This window comes from Myxocyprinus asiaticus, chromosome 15, assembly GCF_019703515.2.
Source record: "Myxocyprinus asiaticus isolate MX2 ecotype Aquarium Trade chromosome 15, UBuf_Myxa_2, whole genome shotgun sequence".
Taxonomy (NCBI): domain Eukaryota; kingdom Metazoa; phylum Chordata; class Actinopteri; order Cypriniformes; family Catostomidae; genus Myxocyprinus; species Myxocyprinus asiaticus.
The window spans coordinates 27,812,056-27,834,745 of record NC_059358.1 but is presented as its reverse complement, the minus strand read 5'-3'; the positions used below and the strand labels follow the sequence as shown (position 1 = coordinate 27,834,745).

Genomic DNA, 22,690 nt, shown 5'->3' with positions numbered 1-22,690 from the left:
AGAATTTTCACAGTTGTCTTCAGATCATTAAAAAAAAAATCACAATACATTTATATTTTTTGGCAATAATTCTGTTTTTTGTTTTTTTTTACATGAGAAACGTTATAAAAAACAAAAAACAAAAAAACAAAAAACAAAAGTAATTTAGATAATCTTTTATTTGGCTAAATTTGGTGCATGTTAGCTTGTCTAAGGGGATCATTTATATTCTTATACAAATCTGAATTATCCAGCCTAAATGTATTTACCTAATGTAGACAATACATAAGCAGATTTAATGAGAAATAGCACATAATATAATTATAACAGCGATCAATTAAATGAGTGATTCATAACTTATTTTCAAATTAATTGATACTTACTGATAATTGATACTAATAAATATAGCAAAGATATAGTAATTAGAAGCAAAATGTAAGTAAGGTGCTATGAAGAGTTTTTAATCTTTTTTTTATTTATTTGTTTTTTTACTTTTTTCAAAATAATATATATTTAGTTAAGTTTAACATAAATGCACCTCTGTGGTTGTGCTACACAACTGTCTCTAAATAATGAACTAAAAAAGTGCTAAAATAATTAAAATGCAGTTCAGCTAATCTGGACTGTGTAGAAGTGTTTTACAATCAATGTAACTGTTTTTGTTACTTAGTGATCTATTTACCCATAAGCCTCTTTCAGACAGTCAGTCCTCATACAGACAGACAGCTTTACAGTAATATCAGTATTATAGCCATTCATGCAGCACAGGGAGCAGGAGAGCGAGAAGAGCTGTCAGCAACATACTCGCCTGGACACTGACAGCAGCATCAGGTGCTGTGGTAAAGACAGGCAGAGGTGAGCAATCTGAAACCTCTTATATCTGCATTTGTTTCAACTAATCTTCATTCAGTGGCCCCAAAATTAAAACTTATGTATAAATGCCTTTAAAATGCATTTATAAAAAACAAATGCCACTTGGAAAATGTATACAGGTATATATACTGTGTATAGAAAATAAATATATTGAAAAATAGTGCAATCACACTTTTCAAGCAAAAACATGATAAAACAGTATAGATTGTTAGTAAGTATTTGGACACATTTTGGTGACAAATGTAATACTGTAGATAAAGTCCACAGTAAATGTGATAAACTAAACCTGTGTTAGTAGCTACAAATGTGTGAACATCATACAGCCACTAAAATGATCTTAAAACCAGTTGGTTAACTGTAACTGCAAAAAAGGGTTTAGAAAAGTAAATAAAGCACTTTCTATAAAGCACTATCATTTGCTTCAGTTTTAATATTTGTTATCTAGTGCAATGAAATTCATGCATTTTAAATGTGGCTTAACTGTCTAAAAGTGTCCAAATACTGTTCTGGCCACTGTATTACTGTACTTCTTAAAGCTGAAGTGTGAAATGTTTTCAGTGTTAAAATACTTACTCCTATCTTAGCTTAATATGCAGAGACAATTGTAAGTAAGTCATTTGTATGTTAATTTTCTCAAAAACTGTAAATGCTTTGTCTCTGTGGCACTATAAAAATTCCTCTGTTTTGAGCAACCCATCTATACCGACACAATAACATGGACGCAACCAATGGCGTGAGTTGGGGGCGGGGCTATCTGTTTGTTTGATCAACAGCAGTTGGAGGGTGTATTCAGCAAGCTGTTTGAAAACATACATTTATTTTTGCAATTTCGTTCAGTGGCGCTAGTGGCAGAGAAATTGAAAAACACTTCAGATTTAACTTTTCAGATTTAACAGATGTAATGCTCACCATTGATGCTGGTGTAGACTGTCATATTTGTCAAGGGGTTTTTGGCCTCACAGGTATAATTGCTGCCAAGAATAGAATCTATGGGAACTACTACAGAAGACTGATTTCCCACCAGGGTGTTGTTCTCATTAAACCACCGATACACAGCTGGTGGCTCAGATACTGCTTTACATGTCAGGATAGTGGTAATACCTGGGCGCAAAAAGATTTGCACACTCTGTGGTCCAACTGCTCAAAAAACATACAGAAGAAAAGTAGAGGGGGACATGGGTTAGATAAATATATTAAAGGATATATATTAAATAGAGTTTCTAAGCTGTAAACATAATTGAATGTGCTGGGAAAGGTGTAGTTCCCTATCTGTCACTCACTCGACGTTGTGTCGATGTAGTGACACTAGGGGTCACTCTTGGGAGCCCGAGACACCTCTGGTCTTTGATAAAAGGTCAATGAAAATTGGCAAGTGGTATTTGCATGCCACTCCCCCGGACATACTGGTATAAAAGGAGCTGGTATGCAATCACTCATTCAGATTTTCTCTTCGGAGCCGAACAGTCATGCTCACTGAGCTGAATTCCCACGACTGTTCATTCACCTCTGCTAGATCTGATGGAGCATTTCAGCGGCTTCTCCCCCCTCTGCACTGGTGCAATGCAGAGAATGCCCCTGGGCTCTTCGGCAGAAATAAAAGAGTATATTTCTCTAAAAGAGTATATTTCTCTAAAAAAGTGGCACACACGGAACGTCTTTTTAAAGACGCGTCTTTCTAAAGATGCTTTTCCGATTGTGTGTTATTCCTGGTTGCGCTCGTTATCTCTCACCTTCTGACGGTCACGATCACTGTCTTTCGTGTCTGGGCACTGCTCACATGGAGACAACGTTCATGGATGGTCATGTTCTCATTGCGAGGACATGTCCATGGCAACGATGCGGTCGCAGCTCGCCTTCGTAAGAAAGCGAGCCACCCAGAGGCTCCCCGCCTCAGTCCTTTTACCCACGGGTATGAGGCCAGCGCAGCTAGCTCTGGGGGCGATTTGGGGACCCCAATGGGACCGCCTCCACCGGGTATCACCCCGCGGACCTCCCATTCCCCAGCACGCTCGTCTGCTCCGATCGGGCTTCCGGATGATTGCCCAGTCACAGGCTGACGCGGAGATGACGACATGCTTTCCCAGGCAGCCGCGAGCGTCGGCTAGAGTGGAACCCTCTGCTCTTCCCTGAACCCTCGCGGCTCGATGATTGGTTCCTGGGCTCGCGGTGCCACTCAAAACCACGCCCTGCCCCCGTTCCTTTCTTTCCGGAAGTGCATGAAGAGCTGACAAGGTCATGGGAGGCATTTTTACTGCCCGGTCCCGATCTTTTCAGCTTCCCCGCCCTCACTACCCTCGATGGTGGGGCAGCCAAGGGCTATTCGGCAATCCCCCGGTGGATAAAGGCGCTCACGGTGCACCTATGCCCACAGAGCACCGCCACCTGGCGCGGGTGCCCAAAGCCCCCATCCAAGGCCTGTAGGTTTACGTCGTCTCTGATGGCCAAGGCCTACGGTCTGCTAGACAAGCCGCCTCCGCCCTGCATGCCATGGCTCTCCTGCAAGTCTGCCAAGGCGCTAAAGGAACTGCACAAGGGTAGTTCTGCCCTGGGATTGATGCAGGAACTGCACTCGGCGACCAACCTCGCTCTCCAAGTGATGGAGGTCACGGCGGGGTCTCTCGGGTGGATGATGTCCACATTAGTGTTCCAGGAGCGCCACCTTTGGCTCAACCTGGTCGAGATGGGTGAGGCTGACAGGACACGATTCCTTGCTGCCCCCATCTCCCAGGCTGGCCTATTCGGCGACACCATAAAGGACTTTGCCCAGCAGTTCTCGATGGTGGAGCAGTAGATGGACGCTAGCCGGCATATCCTGCCCTGGCTGGGCTCAAGATCCCGCACCCCATCTACTCATCACCAAGGGCGTCCCCCTGCGGTGACTGCACCGGCTCAGCCGCAGACCGCCCCTTCGGCCCGGCCCCGGCGTGGAGCCCACCGCAGGAAGCAGACTCCACCCGTCTTGCGGCCGCCCAGAACCCGTGAAAGGCTTCAAAGCACCCTTGAGACGGGTGACCCAGGGACGACGAAACCCATTGCTCTGGAGCTGGTAAGTAGATCTCTCCATCTTTTTGTTACCTTTTGCATTTAATTGTGCTGCATGCCCAAGTGGCTGCAGTACCCAAGAGTTCAGCAAGAGTGGTTTCCTTGTCCCCTGGGTCACATATCCGTGTGCACGGCCGTCATCACGACCACCATCCACCACTCTATTTGGCAGGTTTGGTGCTCCAGCGGCGGTCTCCCGCCCCTGAGCGCCCAGCTGTTGCACAAATCTGTCCCCGATGTGACACGGGTCACGAGGACAGGCCTCTTCCTCTCCCATCCCAGGCTGTTCCGGGGGTGGTCACATGGAGCCAGGTAAGGGCTTCGATGTCCTTAGACTCAGCACGGCCACGACATGGTGTGGCACCTCGAGCTCCGGCCCGCCGCGAGGCCCCACCTGCCGGTACATCTGATGACGTTGTCCCTTTGGTCCCCCTTGCGCGGAACTTGGACGCGTGGCTTGCGCTTTCCAATCCATCGCGATGGTTGGTCCGGACCGTCCGACTCGGCTATGCGATTCAGTTCACCGGGCGTCCGCCCAGGTTCAGCGGTGTCAACTGCACCTTGGTGAAGGACGAAAACACTGCTACCTTGCGTGGAGATCGTTACCCTCCTATGGAAGAGCGCGATAGAACCTGTCCCTCCAGCCGAGAAGAAGAAGGGGTTTTACAGCCCCTACTTCATCGTACCAAAAAAAGGCGGAGGGTTGCGGCCAATCTCAGACCTGTGAGTACTGAACTAGGCTTTACACAGACTCCTGTTCAAGATGCGGACGCAAAAACGCATTCTGGCGAGCGTCCGGTATCAAGATTGGTTCGCGGCGGTAGACCTAAAGGACGCGTACTTCCACGTCTCGATCCATCCTTGACACAGACCCTTCCTGCGGTTTGCATTCGAGGGTCAGGCATATCAGTACAAGGTCCTCCCTTTCGGCCTGTCCCTGTCTCCTCGCATCTTCACGAAGGTTGCAGAGGCAGCCCTTGCCCCGTTAAGGGAGGTGGGCATTCCCATTCTCAACTATCTCGATGACTGTCTAATCTTAGCTCACTCTTGGGACATGTTGTGCACACACAGGGACTTGGTGCTCTCACACCTCAGCCGACTAGGTCTTCAGGTCAACCGGGAAAAGAGCGAGCTCCTCCCAGTTCAGAGCATCTCTTTTCTCGGTTTGGAGTTGGACTCAGTCTCTTTGACAGCGCGCCTCACGAATGAGCATGCCCAGTCGGTGTTGGTCTGTTTGAAGGCGTTCAAACAGAAAACAGCGGTTCCACTGAAAATTTTCAGATATGGCATCCTCAGCGGTGGCCACCCCACTTGGGTTGATGCATATGAGACCGCTTCAGCACTGGCTTCAGACTTGAGTCCCGAGATGGGCATGGCACCACGGAACACATTGCGTGATCATCACGCCGGCCTGTCACTGTCTTTTCAGCCCTTGGACCGACCTCTCATTTCTACGGGCAGGTGTTCCCCTAGAACTGGTCTCCAGGCCCATTGTGGTCATGATGGACGCCTTCAAAACGGGCTGGGGTGCTGTTTGCAACGGGCACGCAACCGCCGGCTTGTGGACGGTCCCGCGACTGCATTGGCACATCAACTGCCTCGAGTTGTTGGCAATTCTGCTCGCCCTGCGGAGGTTTCGGCCGTTGATCCAGGGCAAGCACATGTTAGTTCAGACAGACAACACGGCAACGGTAGCATATATCTACCGCCAAGGCGGTCTGCGCTCTCGTTGTATGTCACAACTCGCCAGCCGTCTCCTCCTCTGGAGTCAGCAGCACTTCAAGTCAATGTGAGCCATTCACATCCTGGGCAACCTCAACACTACAGCGGACGTGCTGTCATGACAGGTTACCCTCAGGGGAGAGTGGAGACTCCACCCTCAGGTGGTCCAGCTGATTTGGAGTCGTTTCAGACAGGCACAGGTGCACCTGTTCACCTCCCAAGAATCCTCCCCACTGCCCACTTTGGTACACCCTGACGAGGCCCCCCTTGGCATAAACGCAGCAAATATGCGTTTTCCCCCAGTGAGCCTACTTGCACAGACCCTGTGCAAGGTCAGGGAGGACGAGGAGCATGTCTTCCTGGTAGCACCCTACTGGCCCGCCCAGGCGTGGTTCTCGGACCTCACGCTCCTCGCGACAGCCCCCCCTACCGGTGAATTCCCTTGAGGAAGGATCTTCTTTCTCAGAGACGGGGCACCATCTGGCACCCGCGACCAGACCTCTGGAATCTCCATGTCTGGCCCCTGGACGGGATGCAGAAGACCTACGGTGGTAGACATGATCACTTAGGCTAGGGCCCCCTCTACGAGGTGCCTGTATGCCTTTAAGTGGCATCTGTTCGCTAAGTGGTGTTCTTCCCGACAGGAAGATCCCCAGAGATGCGCAGTCGGATCAGTGATTTCCTTCCTGCAGGAGAGGTTGGAAGGGAGACTGTCCCCTTCCACCTTGAAGGTGTACGTTGCTGCCATAGCAGCACAACACGTCGCAGTCGACGTTAAGTCCTTAGGGAAGCACGACCTAATCATCAGGTTCCTAAGAGGCGCCAGGGGCTGAATCCCCCCAGACCGTGCCTCGTTCCCTCATCGGACCTCTCTGTAGTTCTTCAGGGTCTACAGAGAGCCCCCCTTTGAGCCTTTGCAGTCAGCCGAGCTTAAGGCACTTTCCTTGAAGACTGCCCTCCTGACTGCACTCACTTCCATCAAGAGGCTAGGAGACCTGCAAGCGTTCTCTGTCAGCGAAACGTGCCTGGAGTTCGGTCGGGTCTACTCTCATGTGATCCTGAGACCCTGACCGGGCTATGTGCCCAAGGTTCCCATGACCCCTTTTAGGGACCAGGTGGTGAACCTGCAAGCACTGCCCCAGGAGGAGGCAGACTCAGCCCTGTTGTTGCTGTGTCCGGTGCGCGCTTTACGCATCTATTGGGATCGCACGCAGAGCTTTAGGATCTCTGAGCAACTCTTTGTCTGCTTTGGTGCACAGTGGAAAGGAAGCGCTGTCTCCAAGCAGAGGATCACCCACTGGTTCATTGACACCATAACTATGGCATATCACACCAAGGACGTGCCGCCCCTGGTAGGGCTATGAGTCCATTCTACCAGGGGTGTAGCGGCTTCCTGGGCCCTGGCCAGGGGTGCCTCTCCAACAGACATTTGCAGAGCAGCAGGCTGGGCAACACCCAACACCTTTGCAAGGTTCTACAACCTCCGGGTGGAACCAGTTTTGTCCCAGGTAGTGGCACGCAATACAAGTGGTTAAGCCCATGATAGCTGGCCGGGTGTATCGCTTGCACATAGCGCCTTCCACCTCCTTTTGGTTACACAAGTAACCATGACATTTTCTCTAGTTTGCAAGATAACTCTACTTTTTTGGAATCAGGTTTACTTTGTGTTTTTGCATACTTTTAAAGGGATAGTTCACCCCAAAATAAAATTCTCTCATTCACTCACACGCATATTGTTCCAAACTAGTATGACTTTCTTTTGTCTATGGAACACAAAAGTAGATGTTTAGCAGAATGTTAGGGACTGACAGCCTCAGTCACCATTCACTTGCATTGCATCTATTTTCCAATTCAAGGAAAGTGAATGGTGACTGAGGCTGTCAATCTCTAACATTCTGCTAAACATCTCTTGTGTTCCACAGAAGACAGAACGTCAGAAAGGTTTTCAATGACATGAGATGAGTAAATGAGGACACATTTGTTATTTTTGGGTGAACTGTCCCTTTAACAATGACTGAAGAATGTTACTCACAGTTGGCCACAAGACTGAATGGTTGACTGATGTGCTGTTTTAATATGTTTGTGGCAACACACTGGTATTTCCCATTGTCAGCGGTCTGCAGAGGTTTGAAGATTACAGTTGTGTTATCTACCGAGACTGTAACTCTGTCTGATGGCTGGAAATTCTGGTTGTTTCGAAGCCATTGGAGACTGTTGTAGCGTCCATTCACATTACAGAAGAGCTGTAGGTTTTGAGAGGCTAGAGGAATGAGAGGACTGGAGCTCACGCTTAATGTAACACCATCTGAGGAGACAAGACAGAATATTATATTAGTAATATCAAAATAATTTTCAGGTTTTAAGTCTTGTGGGATTTTAAAGGTTCAAAAAACCACCTGTGAAAATGCTTCTATTTAGAATTATTATAATTCAACACAATTTCCTCTTTCCTTGCAAATTAAATTATTATTTTATCGGCATATTCGTACAATGTGATCCTATGTGATGTGATTATGATCCATGTAATTCCAGCAAGATTTGAGAATTTTACAGAATATTTACATAATAATGTTTCCTTTTTTCTTTTTAAGCCATTTTCCAGATGAATTTAGTATTTTAGCTGTATTCTTGTTTTTTTTTTTTTTTTTTTTTGTTCTTTTTAAATAATTTCGGATGCCACATTTAAATTTTTTTAAAAAGAACTCTGCTCAGAGATGTGACCACTATATCCATTCAGTTGTACAAGCCTATTCATATTGTATATTATTGTATACAAATATATACATACAAACATCATATAAAACATATTTCTGACAAACTTTTATCCTTAAATCCATACATTTCATTGAGACAGAGATAAGTGATTTCCTTCTATTCATTTATAACAGCAAAACCAGGCTTTGTTCGTGACACATCATCTACAATCCTTTTTCAAAATAATACATCTTTCTGTAAATTCACACACAAAAAGTTATATTTTCCATCATGTAACTCTCTATGGTAACATACCCAGTAATCTAATGTTTGGTCTCTCCTGTTGTAATCTTTCGATTTTAAATAACGTTTCTGTTTTAACATTTTGAATAACCTAAAACATTGTTTCTTGCCAGATTTAAATCCCAAATTTTAATTTTTTTCTACTTTTCAGTGTACCTACTACCTTTCAATAACTGTATAACTGAATAATGCATATGCCTTTTCACAACTATGATGAAAACTGTCACTGAAAAAGCCTGTGTTTCTTTTGAGTTGAAGTTATTTTGAAATTTGACATAAAATAATCCTAATATAGACTACATAACTGAAGGGCAACTAATACTGTTAACTGATGAAAACAGCCTATTAAAAAACCTCAGCCTTGTTTAATGACTTCTGAAGACTCATTTTCTGAGGAACACATTCTGTAGATCAACTTAAACATGCTCATATTTGAGATGCACAGTTTTGTGAAAATATAACTAGATGATAGATTAGAAAAATTATAGCTTACCAATTACAGTTAGAGCCACTGAGGCATTGTTGCTGCTGCCTGTGATGTTATTGAAGGCCATGCAGGTGTACTGTCCACTATTGTTTGGTAAAAGAACTCCGGTCATATACATTGGGCCCTCAGCCACTTTCGAGTTGTTGAAGAACCAGATGTATTGACTTTGAGGATAAGAGTCAGCAGAACAGTTGAAAGTCACAATGGACCCTGTCTCTAACATGGCTGGACCAGTCATTTCTGTGTTCAATGGACCATCTGAAAGAAATCATGTACAAATTTGTCTGTTTATTGTGTATAATGATTTAAATTTTGAAGTTAAAAAAACGTTCAATATTGAAAAGATTTGATAATGATTTCCATCCATATTTCATGAATCAGTGGAAATTCCATTGCTTTTACATTTTAAACAGATTGGGATACAAATGTATCTGTTACTCACAGTTGACCATAAGGTTGTAGGCCTGGCTGGTCATGTTGCTGACAGCGTTACTAGCTTCACACTGGTATTGTCCGTCATCACCGAGAGTGAGTTGGTTGAAACTCAAGGTTGAGTTGTCTATGGAGAAAGAGATGCTATTGTTGGGTAACAGGTACATGCCATTTTTCATCCACTGAATAGAGTCAACATCTCCTTTGTAATTGCAGGATAGTGTGAATGACTGATTCAAGATTGGCTTCTTGTTGCTGTACACCTCAACATCTCTGGGTGGATCTGAAATTCAGACACAACAGGGGTTTCAGACAGATAACATCATTTAATGAATTCCTGACCTTTCCATAAGTCATTCTGTTGTTCCAAGAAACTTAAAGAGACATTTCACACAAAAAATGGCAGTGGAACACAAGAGGAGATGTTAGGCAGAATAACAGCTTTAGTCACCATTAACTTTCATTGTATGGAAAAAAGAACCATTGAAAGAAAATGGTGACTGAGACTAAAATTTTACCTCTAACATCTTGTTTTATGTTCCATAGAAGAAAGAAAGTCATACAATTTGGAACAAATAAATGGTGACAGAATCCTTTTACCAGGTCAACAACAGAACAAACTGACAGACTATCAATAAGATGCACATTATTTGAAAGCCTTGTAATTTAACAACTCACATTTTATGGTTAATTCAACTGAAGCATTGCTGCTGCCTGTGATATTATTGAAAGCCATGCAGGTGTACTGTCCCGCGTCATTTATGGAGAGAATTCCAGTCACATACACTGGGCCCTCTGCCACCTTTGTGCTATTGAAGATCCAGTTGTATTGACTTTGAGGACGAGAGTCAGCAGAACAGCTGAAGGTCACGTTGGACCCTGCAGCTCCTACAGCTGGACCAGAGATTGTTGTGTTCCATGGACCATCTAAACGACACAGATAAAGTACATCTCACTTTCTGCACTGGGTCACTCGAAGACTGTTTGCTTTCTACAAGATAATTCAAGATATAATGCTTGGAACTGCATTTTGTCACTTACAGTTGACCATAAGTTTGTAGGCCTTGCTGATGATACTGCTGACAGCGTTACTAGCTCCACACTGGTATTGTCCATCGTCACTAAAAGTGAGTTGGTTAAATCTCAAGGTTGAGTTGTCATTGGAGAAAGAGATGCTATTGTTGGGTAACAGGTACATGTTGTTCTTAATCCATTGAATGTGTCCAACATCTCCATTGGCACTGCAGATTAGTGTGAATGATTGATTGAAGACTGGTTGCTGATTGCCTTCATTCACCGTAACAGTGGTGACAGGAACTAAATTGCATAAAAAATTAAGTGCATTTAATTGATCCTTCATCAAAGTTCACTTTTTAAACTTTGTTTTGTACATTTGCTGCTTTTCCGTTCTGATCTGCTAAAAAAAAAAAAAAAAAAACTTACCAATTACTGTTAATTTCAGTGAGGCATTTCTGCTTCTGCCTGTGATGTCATTAAAGGCCATGCAGGTGTACTGTCCGCTATTGTTTGGTGAAAGAGCTCCAGTCTTATACATTGAACCGTCTGCCACCTTAGAACCATTGAAATACCAGCTGAATTGACTCTGAGGGCGAGAGTCAGCAGAACATCTTAAGGTTACATTGAATCCCTCTGCTGCCACATTTGGACCAGAGGCTGTTGTGTTGGTTGGACCATCTAGCAAACACACAAGCAAAACAACTTGTGAAACCTTTTTATTCATATCAAACTTGTGCATATATATTTATGAGCTGCTCCAATATTTTGAGGCTTTTACCCTCAAAAACACACTTTTGCCCAAAACACAGTTGTTTTATGTACTTAAGTGATATAATGGTAACACTTTACAATAAGGTTGTATTTGTGAACATTTGCTACCTAAATTAGTTAACATGAACTAACAACAAATCCTTTTGCAGCATTTATTAATCTTGGTTAATGTTGATTTCAACATGTATTAATACATTTAAAAAATTTAAAGGTGTTAATGCAATGTGAACTAATGTGAACTAAAACTTGACAATTGTTTTTTTTTTTTTTTTGTAAATTATCATTAACCAAGATTAATGAATTCTGTAAAAAAAAAAATAATATTGTTCATTGTTAGTTCATGATACCCAATGCATTTACAAATATTAACAAAGACAACCTTATTGTAAAGTGTTAACAATATAATTATTATGTTTCTACTTCAAACTGCTGCCAAGATAAAATCATTAAAATGTTGAGACTTTCCTTTTTATTTTAATACAGAAACCTCAAAATGTGTTTCTGGGTGAACTCAGGATGATGGAGTAGGCCACATTTTAACTTTACATTATGAGATTCATAACTGCTGACTAACTGACTTTTTTAACAGATTTTGTACTCCCGCATACGTGCTCTTTCAAACTCATTGACCATTACAAGTACAAACGGACCTACTCTTTGTATTCATATGTATTTCAAAGGAAATGTGGATGTCCAGAAATATCTTTGTTACTCACAGTTGACTACAAAATTGTAGGCCTGGCTAGTCATGCTGCTGACAGCGTTACTAGCTTTACACTGGTATTGTCCATCATCATTGACAGTAAGTTGGTTAAAGTTTAAGGTTGAGTTGTCAATGGAGAAAGTGATTCTATAGTCTGGTAACAGGTACATGCCAGTCTTCATCCAGTGAATGGAGTCGTCTGGCCCCACAACATCACATGTTAGACTAAAATTCATGTTTTCTTTTGGGTTGCCTGCTGTAGGGTTTACCACCACTGATGATATTGGATCTAAATGAACAAAGGGAAATGTATTGGAGATTAAAATGATTCCAAGAGGAAACAGAGGAAATATGGAAAACTCCCCGTATTTTCTCACCAACTATGCGAATGGTTTTGGTCACTGGAGCATATCTGAGTGTGATGGCATTTTGGGCGACACAGGTGTACTTTCCTGTTTGGTCCTGGGTAATGTTAGTAAGTATAAGATTTGGACCACTGACATTGAGAGGAATCTCATTGTACATCCAGTAGAAAGAAGCTGCTGGCTTGGAATCCGCAGAGCATGATAGGGAAATGGCAGAGCCTGACACATATTCCATTTTCTCTGGCAAGACTGTCATTGTCAGGTTACTGGGCCCATCTAAACAAATAAAGCAAATTCATTACCTCTGAAGCGTGACTTTTTGTCAGCTCCCAACCCCAAATGATGTCATTTGTAGGTATCACTTTCCTGTTATAATGCTATGTAGGAACAATTATTGTTCAGTACATCATAGCCCAGATCATTTACAATGTCATACTCACAACTTATATTGAGGTTAATTTGTGTACTCTCTTCCCTGCTGATGTTGTTTGCCACAGTACACTTGAATGGCCCTTGGTCATACCGCGTCATCCCATTAATGGCGAGGACTTGTCCATCATTCCTGAGCTCAATTCTTCCTCCAGCCATGACGACAGAGCTGCCATTCTGCCATGAAAACCAAGTTGGCGTGCCTCTGGCAGAGCATGTGAATGTTGCACTGTCGTTAAACTCCACCAGGCTTGTGTTGCTTATGTTTAAAGATACATTACTTACAGGGTCTGCAGGTAAACAGAAAATGCTTTCAGGATCAAAGTATCTGCAAACTCTAAGAATATCTACCTTCCAGCTTCTAGTAGACTCAAATATTCCCTTCCTTACATGTTCCGCAACACTATTTTAATATATATCCTCTAGCTTCAGAGCTCAACCTTTCATTGAGTAACTCAACCAAAACAACTGAAGTTATTTAAACAGGCTGTGTTATAACTGTGCCATTCTTAAACTAATTGGACATTATTCATTGCCAAGTTGTACATTTACTGTATATAGGGAAAACATCCTGGTTACTTTCGTAACCTTCGTTCCCTGATGGAGGGAACGAGATGTTGTGTCGATGTAGTGACACTAGGGGTCACTCTTGGGAGCCCCAAACACCTCTGCTTTTTGAAAACAGGCCAGTGGGAATTGGCGAGTGGAATTTGCATGCCACTCCACCGGACATACAGGTATATAAGGAGCTGGTATGCAACCACTCATTCAGGTTTTGTGCTGAGGAGCCGAGACAGGGTGCTGGCCATTTCAGTGGGTAGTTCAGTATTGTGGCAAGAGGGACACAACGTCTCATTCCCTTGCACAGGGTCTGTGCAAGTAGGCTCACTGGGGGAAACGCATATTTGCGTAATCCCGGGGGCAAGCTGTGTGCCAGTGCATCTATACCGAGGGGTGCCTCGGACAGGGCGTACCAAAGCGGGCAGTGGGAGGATTCCTGGGAAGCAAACAGGTCTACCTGTGCTTGACTGAATCGACTCCAAATCAGCTGGACCACCTGGGGGTGGAGTCTCCACTCTCCCCTGAGCGTAGCCTGTCGTGACAGTGCATCCGCTACGGTGTTGAGGTCACCTGGGATGTGAGAGGCTCGCAGCGACTTGAGGCGTTGCTGACTCCAGAGGAGGAGACGGCGGGCGAGTTGTGACATGCAACGGGAGTGTAGACCGCCTTGACAGTTGATGTATGCTACAGTCGCCATGTTGTCTGTCCGAACCAACATGTGCTTGCCCTGGATCAATGGCCGGAACCTCTGCAGGGAGAGCAGTACTGCCAACAACTCGAGGCAGTTGATGTGCCAACGCAGCTGCGGGCCAGTCCAGGAGCCGGCGGCTGTGCGCCCATTGCATACGGCACCCCAGCCCACTTGGCGGCATCCGTCATAACCACGACGTGCCTGGAGACCTGCTCTAATGGAACCCCTGCCCGTAGAAATGCAAGGTCAGTCCAAGGGCTGAAGAGGCGGTGACAGATCGGCGTGACGACCACGCGATGTGTCCCGCGGTGCCACGCCCATCTCAGGACTCGAGTCTGAAGCCAGTGCTGAAGCGGTCTCATATGCATCAACCCGAGCGGTGTGGCCACTGCTGAGGATGCCATATGCCCCAGGAGCCACTGAAAAAGTTTCAGTGGAACCGCTGTCTTCTGTCTGAACACCTTCAGGCAGTTCAGCACCGACTGTGCGTGCTCGTTCGTGAGGCGCGCCGTCATTGAGACTAAGTCTAACTCCAAGCCAAGAAAAGAGATGCTCTGAACTGGGGAGAGCTTGCTCTTTTCCCAGTTGACCCGAAGCCCCAGTCGGCTGAAGTGCATGAGCACCAGGTCCCTGTGCACACACAACACATCCCAAGAGTGAGTTAGGATCAGCCAGTCATTGAGATAATTGAGGATGCGGATGCCCACTTCCCTTAGCGGGGCAAGGGCTGCCTCTGCTACCATCGTGAAGACGCAAGGGGACAAGGACAGGCCGAAGGGGAGGACCTTGTACTGGTACGCCCGGCCCTTGAAAGCAAACTGCAGGAATGGTTTGTGTCGAGGTTAGACCGAGACGTGGAAATACACATCCTTCAGATCTACCGCCGTGAACCAATCTTGATGCCGGATGCGTTTTTGCATCAGTCTGTGCAAGGCCCGGTTCAGTACTCGCAGGTCCAAGATTGGCTGCAACCCACTGCCTTTCTTTGGTACGATGAAGTACGGGCTGTAAAACCCCTTCTTCATCTCGGCCGGAGGGACAGGCTCTATTGCGCCCTTCCATAGAAGGGTAGCAATCTCCGCATGCAAGGTAACGGCATTCTCGCCCTTCACCGAGGTGAAGTGGATGCCGCTGAACCTGGGCGGGCGCCTGGCGAACTGAATCGCGTGGCCGAGTCGGACGGTCCATGTCAGCCATCGTGACGGGTTGGAAAGCGCGAGCCACGCGTCCAAACTCCAGGCGAGGGGGACCAAGGGGACAATCATGTCGGATGTACCGGCGGGTGGGGCCTCGCGGCGGGGCAGAGCCTGAGGTGCCACATTGAGGGGGCTCAAACCGTGCTGAGTCCAGAAACATCGAAGCACTTACCTGGCTCCTGACACCCACCATAAGATTGGTCGAGGAGGGGGGAGGAGGAATATCGTCCCTGCAGTCCATCGGAACCAACCCAGTGTGGGCATGTTTGTGCCAGAGCTGGGTGCACAGGGGCGGGGGGTCTGCCGCTGGAGCGCCAAACCTGCCAAAATGGGACGGTTGACTGTGGTTGTGACGAATGCCGTGCGCACCTGACATGTGACCCAGGGAACAAGAAAACCACTCTTTTGTTGAAGTTTTGGGTACCGCAGCCTCTTGGGCATGCGGCAAAAAATGAAACAAAAGATTCTCCTCCCCTCCCTCCACCGGGGGATGGAGTGGTCTGTCCACAAACTCCATAGAAGTGAGTCTCCTCATCCCTGGGTCGCCCATCTCAGGGGTGCTTCGAAGCCATCCTTGGGTTCTTGGCGCCCTTCCTGTGGTGGGCTCCACGCTGGGGCCGGGTTGTAGGGGTGGGCTGCGGCGGAACTAGTGCTGTTCCTGCAGGAGGATGCCCTTGGCGACAAGCAGACGGGGTGCGGGGTCTTGAGCCGCGCTGGGGCAGGATGTGCTGTATAGCCTCCATCTGCTTCTTCACCGCCGAAAACTGCTGGGTGTCGCCGAACAGGCTGACCTGGGAAATGGGGGCGTCAAGGAACCGTGCCTTGTCAGCCTCTCTCATCTCGACCAGGTTGAACCATAGGTGGTGCTCCTGGACCACCAGGGTGGACATCGCCTGCCCGAGAGACCGTGCTGTGACCTACGTTGCCCAGAACATGACCCGTCCACGAACACTGTCTCCGCGTGGGCAGTGCCCAAGCACGTAAGACCACGATTGTGGCCATCAGTAGCGGAGAGGTAATGACCGCAACCAGGAAATACACACAAACGAAGAGTCATATTTAAAATATGCTCTCCGTTAATGCCACTCTTTTAAGAAGGGAAAATATACTCTTTTAGTAGGAAGAATACACTCTTTTAGCTGCTGAAGTGCCCAGGGGCATTCTCTGCACTTCACCAGTGCAAGAGGGGGAGAAGCCGCTGTAATGCGCCATAAATCCAACAGCTTTTCAAGGTGAATGGATCGGCAGAGTAATTCAGTACGCTGAACACAACCGTTCGGCTCCGACAGAAAATCTGAATGAGTGGTTGCATACCAGCTCCTTTTGTACCCGTATGTCCGGGGGAGTGGCATGCAAATTCCACTCGCCAATTCCCATTGGCCTTTTTTCAAAAAGCAGAGGTGCTTGGGGCTCCCAAGAGTGAGTGACAGATAGGGAACTGAGGATTGTTGTATCATGGGGTGAATTGTAACACAATCAATTAAAATGGATAGTTCACCCAAAAATGAAAACTCTCTCATTATTTACTCACCCTCATGATATCCCAGGTGTGTATGACTTTCTTTCTTCACCAGAACACATTTGAAGAAAAATATAAAAATATCTTAGCTCAGAAGGTCCTTAAAATGCAAGTGAATGGAGATTTCTCTTTTGAAGCTCCAAAAATCACAGACAGTCAGCATAAACGGCATCGATACGACTACAGTGGTTAAATTAATGTCTTCTAAAGCGACATGATCACTTCTGGTGCGAAAAAGATACATATTAAAGTAATTTTTTTTAAACTCTAAATCATGCTTCCGTTCTGCAGCGGTACGCGCATGTGACGTAATCACACTGGCATTTAAAACTCGCGAGAACTTCCGGAAGAGCAGTGCTGTTTACAAGTGAGAAGGAGGAACGCTGTACAGTAGCTTGCTTGGTTTTGGTTTAGATCTGTTTCTTTACCCACAATGGTGTGTTTGTGTGCATATCCTGGATGTCTCAACAAAGTGCAGAATGTGAGATTATGCCGGTATCATGGCAAGGCGAATACATCACAAGAGAGACCACTTGGACTTCACCCTCTCGTGAAGCTTACCCTCACGTTGGATTATAGTTAAAAAATACTTAAATATTTCATATTTTTTTCACACCAAAAGTGATCGTATTGCTTTAGAAGACAGTTGGAGTCGTATCGATGATGTTTATGCTGACTGTCTGTGATTTTTGTAGCTTCAAAAGAGAAATCTCCATTCACTTGCATTTTAAGGACATACTGAGCTAAGATATTTTTGTATTTTTCTTCAAATGTGTTCTGGTGAAGAAAGAAAATAATGTGAGAATTTTCATTTTTGGGTGAACTATACCTTTAACCAATTAGAAATAAGATACAGAACAGATTGCTGACCAGACTGCAGGGAGGGTACTTTTACGTAATGTACTTCTAATAGACCCCACAAAACGGGACAGTGTGTAAATAAATGTCATGTACTGTATGTGTATCTTTTTTAATTAAAATGCTTAAATGAAATAAGGGTGGGGTGGTGATGGAGGATGGCATAATGTAAAAACTATTTTGAACATGTAAATTTGATTACCAAAAAAAAAAAATAAAAAAAAATGAATGCATAAAATTCTAAATATTATCGTTATCTAGTAGTGACCGAAATAAGTAACAGTATAGGTTGTCACAACAGCACTTTGTCCTTAAAGGAATATTCTGGGTTCAATACAAGTTAAGCTTAATCAGCAGCATTTGTAGCATAATGTTGATTACAACAAAAATTAATTTCGACTCATCCCTCCTTTTCTTTAAAAAAAAAAAAAAAGCAAAAACGGAGGTTACATTGAGGTGCTTACTTTTTTGGAGGGTTTAAAAGCAGAAATTTGAAGCTTATAATTTAAGAAAAGTACTTTCACTAATTCTTCTTTTAAATCGAATGTGTTATTTGAGCTGTAAAGTAGTTTATATTGCAACAGTCATTTTAAGGCTTTAGGGTTTGCTGACATTACATCGTCATGGCAACGAAGATGTAAAATTGGCTATAACTATACACAAAAAAGGTACATGTAATTTTATCACACTAAAATCATGTTAACATGCATAATGTTTACAGCTTGTGCCTAAACTAAAAAGAGAGTATTTTAACAAAACAATTGGCCCCCATTCTCTTCTACTGTAAGTGCCTCACTGTAACCCAGATTCCCTATCTGTCACTCACTCGACGTTGTGTCGATGTAGTGACACTAGGGGTCACTCTTGAGAGCCCAAGACACCTCTGGTCTTTGATAAAAGGCCAATGAAAATTGGCGAGTGGTATTTGCATGCTACTCCCCCGGACATACGGGTATAAAAGGAGCTGATATGCAACCACTCATTCAGGTTTTATGCTGAGGAGCCGAGACAAGGTCCGGCAATTTCAGCGGGTAGTTCAGCATTGTGGCAGGAGGGACACAATGTCTCGTTCCCTCCATCAGGGAACGGAGGTTACGCAAGTAACCAGGACGTTCCCTATCTGTCACTCACTCGACGTTGTGTTGATGTAGTGACACTAGGGGTCCCTATACTTCTGCTGGAGGTGGTGAACCTGCGAGCGCTGCCCCAGGAGGAGGCAGACCCAGCCCTATCGTTGCTGTGTCCAGTGCACGCTTTACGCATCTATTTGGATCGCACACAGAGCTTTAGGATCTCTGAGCAACTCTTTGTCTGCTTTTGTGCACAGCGGAAAGGAAGCGCTGTCTCCAAGCAGAGGATCGCCCACTGGCTCATTGACGCCATAACTATGGCATATCACTCCCAGGACATGCCGCCCCCGGCAGGGCTACGAGCCCATTCTACCAGGGGTGTAGCGGCCTCCTGGGCCCTGGCCAGGGGTGCCTCTCTAACAGACATTTGCATTTCCCTGTAAGGCAAACCCCATGCGATGTATATCTTCCGCTAATTTGTTTCCCTGTTGGCAAACTGCATCTTCCTTGGGCAGAGCCCCTCTGCCCCAGTCTCCATGTTTGTAGTATCTCCTCCCCTGTTGGGTAGGATCTACCTTGAGACTCTCCACATGGTCGGCAAGACCATGTGACATATTTTTTCCACTTAAATATCCCCCCCTCTCTTTGGGCGGGGTGTGGTCTCCAAATAGATGCGTAAAGCGTGCACTGGACACAGCAACGATAGGGCTGGGTCTGCCTCCTCCTGGGGCAGCGCTCGCAGGTTCACCACCTCCAGCAGAGGTATAGGGACCCCTAGTGTCACTACATTGACACAACGTCTCGTTCCCTCCATCAGGGAACGGAGGTTACGCAAGTAACCAGGACGTTTTTCCTTTTTTTTTCTTTTTCTTTTTAGTTAAAGGAGGAATGAGTCCAATTTAATTTTGTAATAATAAATATTATGCTACAAATGCTGTCGATTGAACTTAACTTGAACCCAGAACATTCCTTTAATGGTAATTTACACAGTGTAAAGATAAATAGTAGATTTCTACACTACTTGACTTTGAAGCTGACAAATATTGGACTATTTTATCAAAGTTTGAGACACACACACACACACACACACACAAACACTGAGTTACAAACACTGAAACAATGCATCCCTGGTCTCCCCTACATAATGACTGACTATTGTTAAAATAGACATAGATAGTCATAAAAAAGCACTTTAAACAATGCCTTCAACTATTAATAAAGGCAAGTAACTCATATTTAAATTGCCAGACATAACTTGTTGCTGTGAATGTTATCTTAGCTAAGTACTTGATGTTAGCCATGTAAATTATTTTCAGCTGGTTTTTTTTCTTTCTGACAATATTTTGTACTCAATGAGTCATAAAGTAATCACAAGGTAAATAGTATGTGTTTATATAAGATTTTTTGCAGGGTATGTAAGTGTTTGAAGTTTAAGTGTATTGTGTAAGTAACTAACTGTAGGCTAGGATGTGTGCACGAATATAACTTGTGAAAACCCCTATTTCATTTTTTTTTTATTTTATTTTTTTACTTACCCTGAACTTCCAATCTAAACTGTCCTTTGCTCAACAGCGGTTTCAAGGACTCTATCACATATAGGCCAGATCTGCTTAGAGTTACTGAAGTTAAGACGAGGTCATATGAACTGCTGTTAAATGCTATTCCCTCATCGAAGCTGCTACCAGTGATAGTATCTCCTGGGTACCAGAACACCACTGTTCCAGACCCATACAGCCAGCTCCCGACTGTAATGGTCATGGAGTCATTCAAACTTAGAGTAACATTGCTGCCCACGGCCACTGGGTTTTTTGGCGAACCCACGGTCAATGCAGAAAGACCTAGGAGAGACAGGAGAGGCAATCAGTATAATTTTTATATATAATGCAAGGAAGATTCAATTCAAATGTACAATGTACGATCTTCAAAAAAAAAAAAAAAAAAAAGCTTTGTGTTCATGTGTGATTGTGATGTTGATTCTTTATGTTTGCACTATTTACCATAGGCTGGAACATCAGAGGGAGAGGATTAGGAAGGAAATTAGTCTACTAATTAACATGTGGTCATTGCAGTTTTAGTTGCTTGCTCCCATATAGTAGTGCTCTAGAGCAGTATTTAGATTATATATATATATATATATATATATATATATATATATATATATATATATATATATATATATTTTTTTTTTTTTGTTTTTTTTTTTTGTTTTTTTTTTCTTTTTTTTTTTTACTTGTAGAATTTAAGTTTTTTTTTTATAATACCTATGTAATGTGGGGTCAGATTTACATTACTCTGTCAATATTACAGTGAGTACTAACTAATCCTAATGGCCAATGTCCATTCTAACAGTCTTTCACACTTCAATTTGACAGAAAGATTTAAAAAAAAATAAAAATAAATTATATCAAAAAAAAAAAAAAAATCTGTTTGGTACTAAAACATTTGGATTATTTCTTAAAATCAACATAAGAAGTAAAATCTTGATTGTAGTGGTTAAAACAAATCTGAACCTAATGACTAAATCCACTTTAAACAATACCTTCAACCGTTAAGAAAGCATGTAACTCATATTTATATTGCCAGACATAACTTATTGCTGTGAATGTTATCTTAGCTAAGTACTTGATGCTGGCATGTAACTTTAGCCATGTAAATTATTTTCAGCTGATTTTTTTTCTTTCTGACAATATTTTGTACTCAATGAGTCAAGTAATCACAAGGTAAATAGTATGTGTTTATAAGATTTTTTGCAGGGTGTGTAAGTGTTTGAAGTTTAAGTGTATTGTGCAACTAACTAACTGTAGGCTAGGATGTGTGCACGAATGTTACTTGTGAAAACCCCTATTTCATTTTTTTAAATTATTTTTTATTTTTTACTTACCCTGAACTTCCAATCTAAACTGTCCTTTGCTCGACATCGGTTTCAAGGACTCTAGCACATACAGGCCAGGTCTGCTTAAAGTTACTGAAGTTAAGACAAGGTCATATGAACTGCTGTTAAATGCTAAATACAGTTTTAGTTGCTTGCTCCCATATAGTAGCGTTCTAGAGCAGTATTTAGATTTAGTATTTAATTTATTTACTTATTTATTTTTTTACTTGTAGACTTTTTTGATGTAAGGTTTTTTTCATAATACCTATGTAATGTGGGGTCAGACTTTACATTACTCTGTCAATATTACAGTGAGTACTAACTAATCCTAATGGCCAATGTCCATTCTAACAGTCTTTCACACTTCAATTTGACAGAAAGATTTTTTAAAAAGGAATAAATTATATCTAAAAAACAAACAAACAAACAAACAAAAAAAATCTGTTTGTTACTAAAACATTTGGATTATTTCTTAAAATCAACATAAGAAGTAAAATCTTGACTGTAGTGGTTAAAACAAATCTGAACCTACTGACTAAATCCTGAGATGATTTGTCAAAATAAATGTTTAATCAAACAAGTAATGCCTGGTAAATTCACAATATTAAATGTTCTCTTTTCAGTATTGCTTGTAAAAAAATAAAATAAAATGAAAATTGAATCCAGTTGTAATTCATACCTGGTATATAGATCAAGGTGATGAAGAAAAATAATTTAAATTCCATTTTGAATTGGAATCCTGACAAGCAAATTAAGTGTTCACTTCTTCCACAAACCTCAGAATATCTCCCTCTTATAACGTGAACATAAATGGTAAAGTTGTCGTTATTCTTTAAATCTGCTAATATTTACCTTGCTCTATCAGTGACAAGGCTTTTAAATGAGTATGCATGTGTCAAAAAGGTACACCTCTTGTCATCTGCATCACACACACACACACACACACACACACACACACACACAAAACACACACACACACACACACACACAAAACACACACACACACACACACACACACACAAGTGAAGGGTGTGTTCGTTGTGGTTAACAAATCTGGAACCAGGCTGCTGGTACCCAGATGATGTGCTATTCAGAAATTGAAGGTC

General features: G+C 43.5%; 1 protein-coding gene across 1 annotated transcript; it reads right to left on the bottom strand.

Annotated features, from left to right (window-relative positions):
• Positions 1-6: 6 nt before the first annotated feature.
• On the bottom strand, positions 7-22,445 carry ceacam1 (CEA cell adhesion molecule 1). The gene is made up of 13 exons (XM_051718440.1): positions 22,264-22,445; positions 20,248-20,550; positions 12,829-13,107; positions 12,401-12,664; positions 12,037-12,312; positions 10,976-11,227; positions 10,574-10,849; positions 10,211-10,459; positions 9,543-9,815; positions 9,107-9,358; positions 7,649-7,921; positions 1,762-1,989; positions 7-813 (listed from the first exon to the last, which is right to left on the bottom strand). The coding sequence occupies exons 1-13, from the start codon at positions 22,307-22,309 to the stop codon at positions 725-727; spliced, it is 3,060 nt and encodes a 1,019-aa protein (XP_051574400.1). The 5' UTR covers positions 22,310-22,445; the 3' UTR covers positions 7-724.
• Between the last annotated feature and the right edge of the window lie 245 nt (positions 22,446-22,690).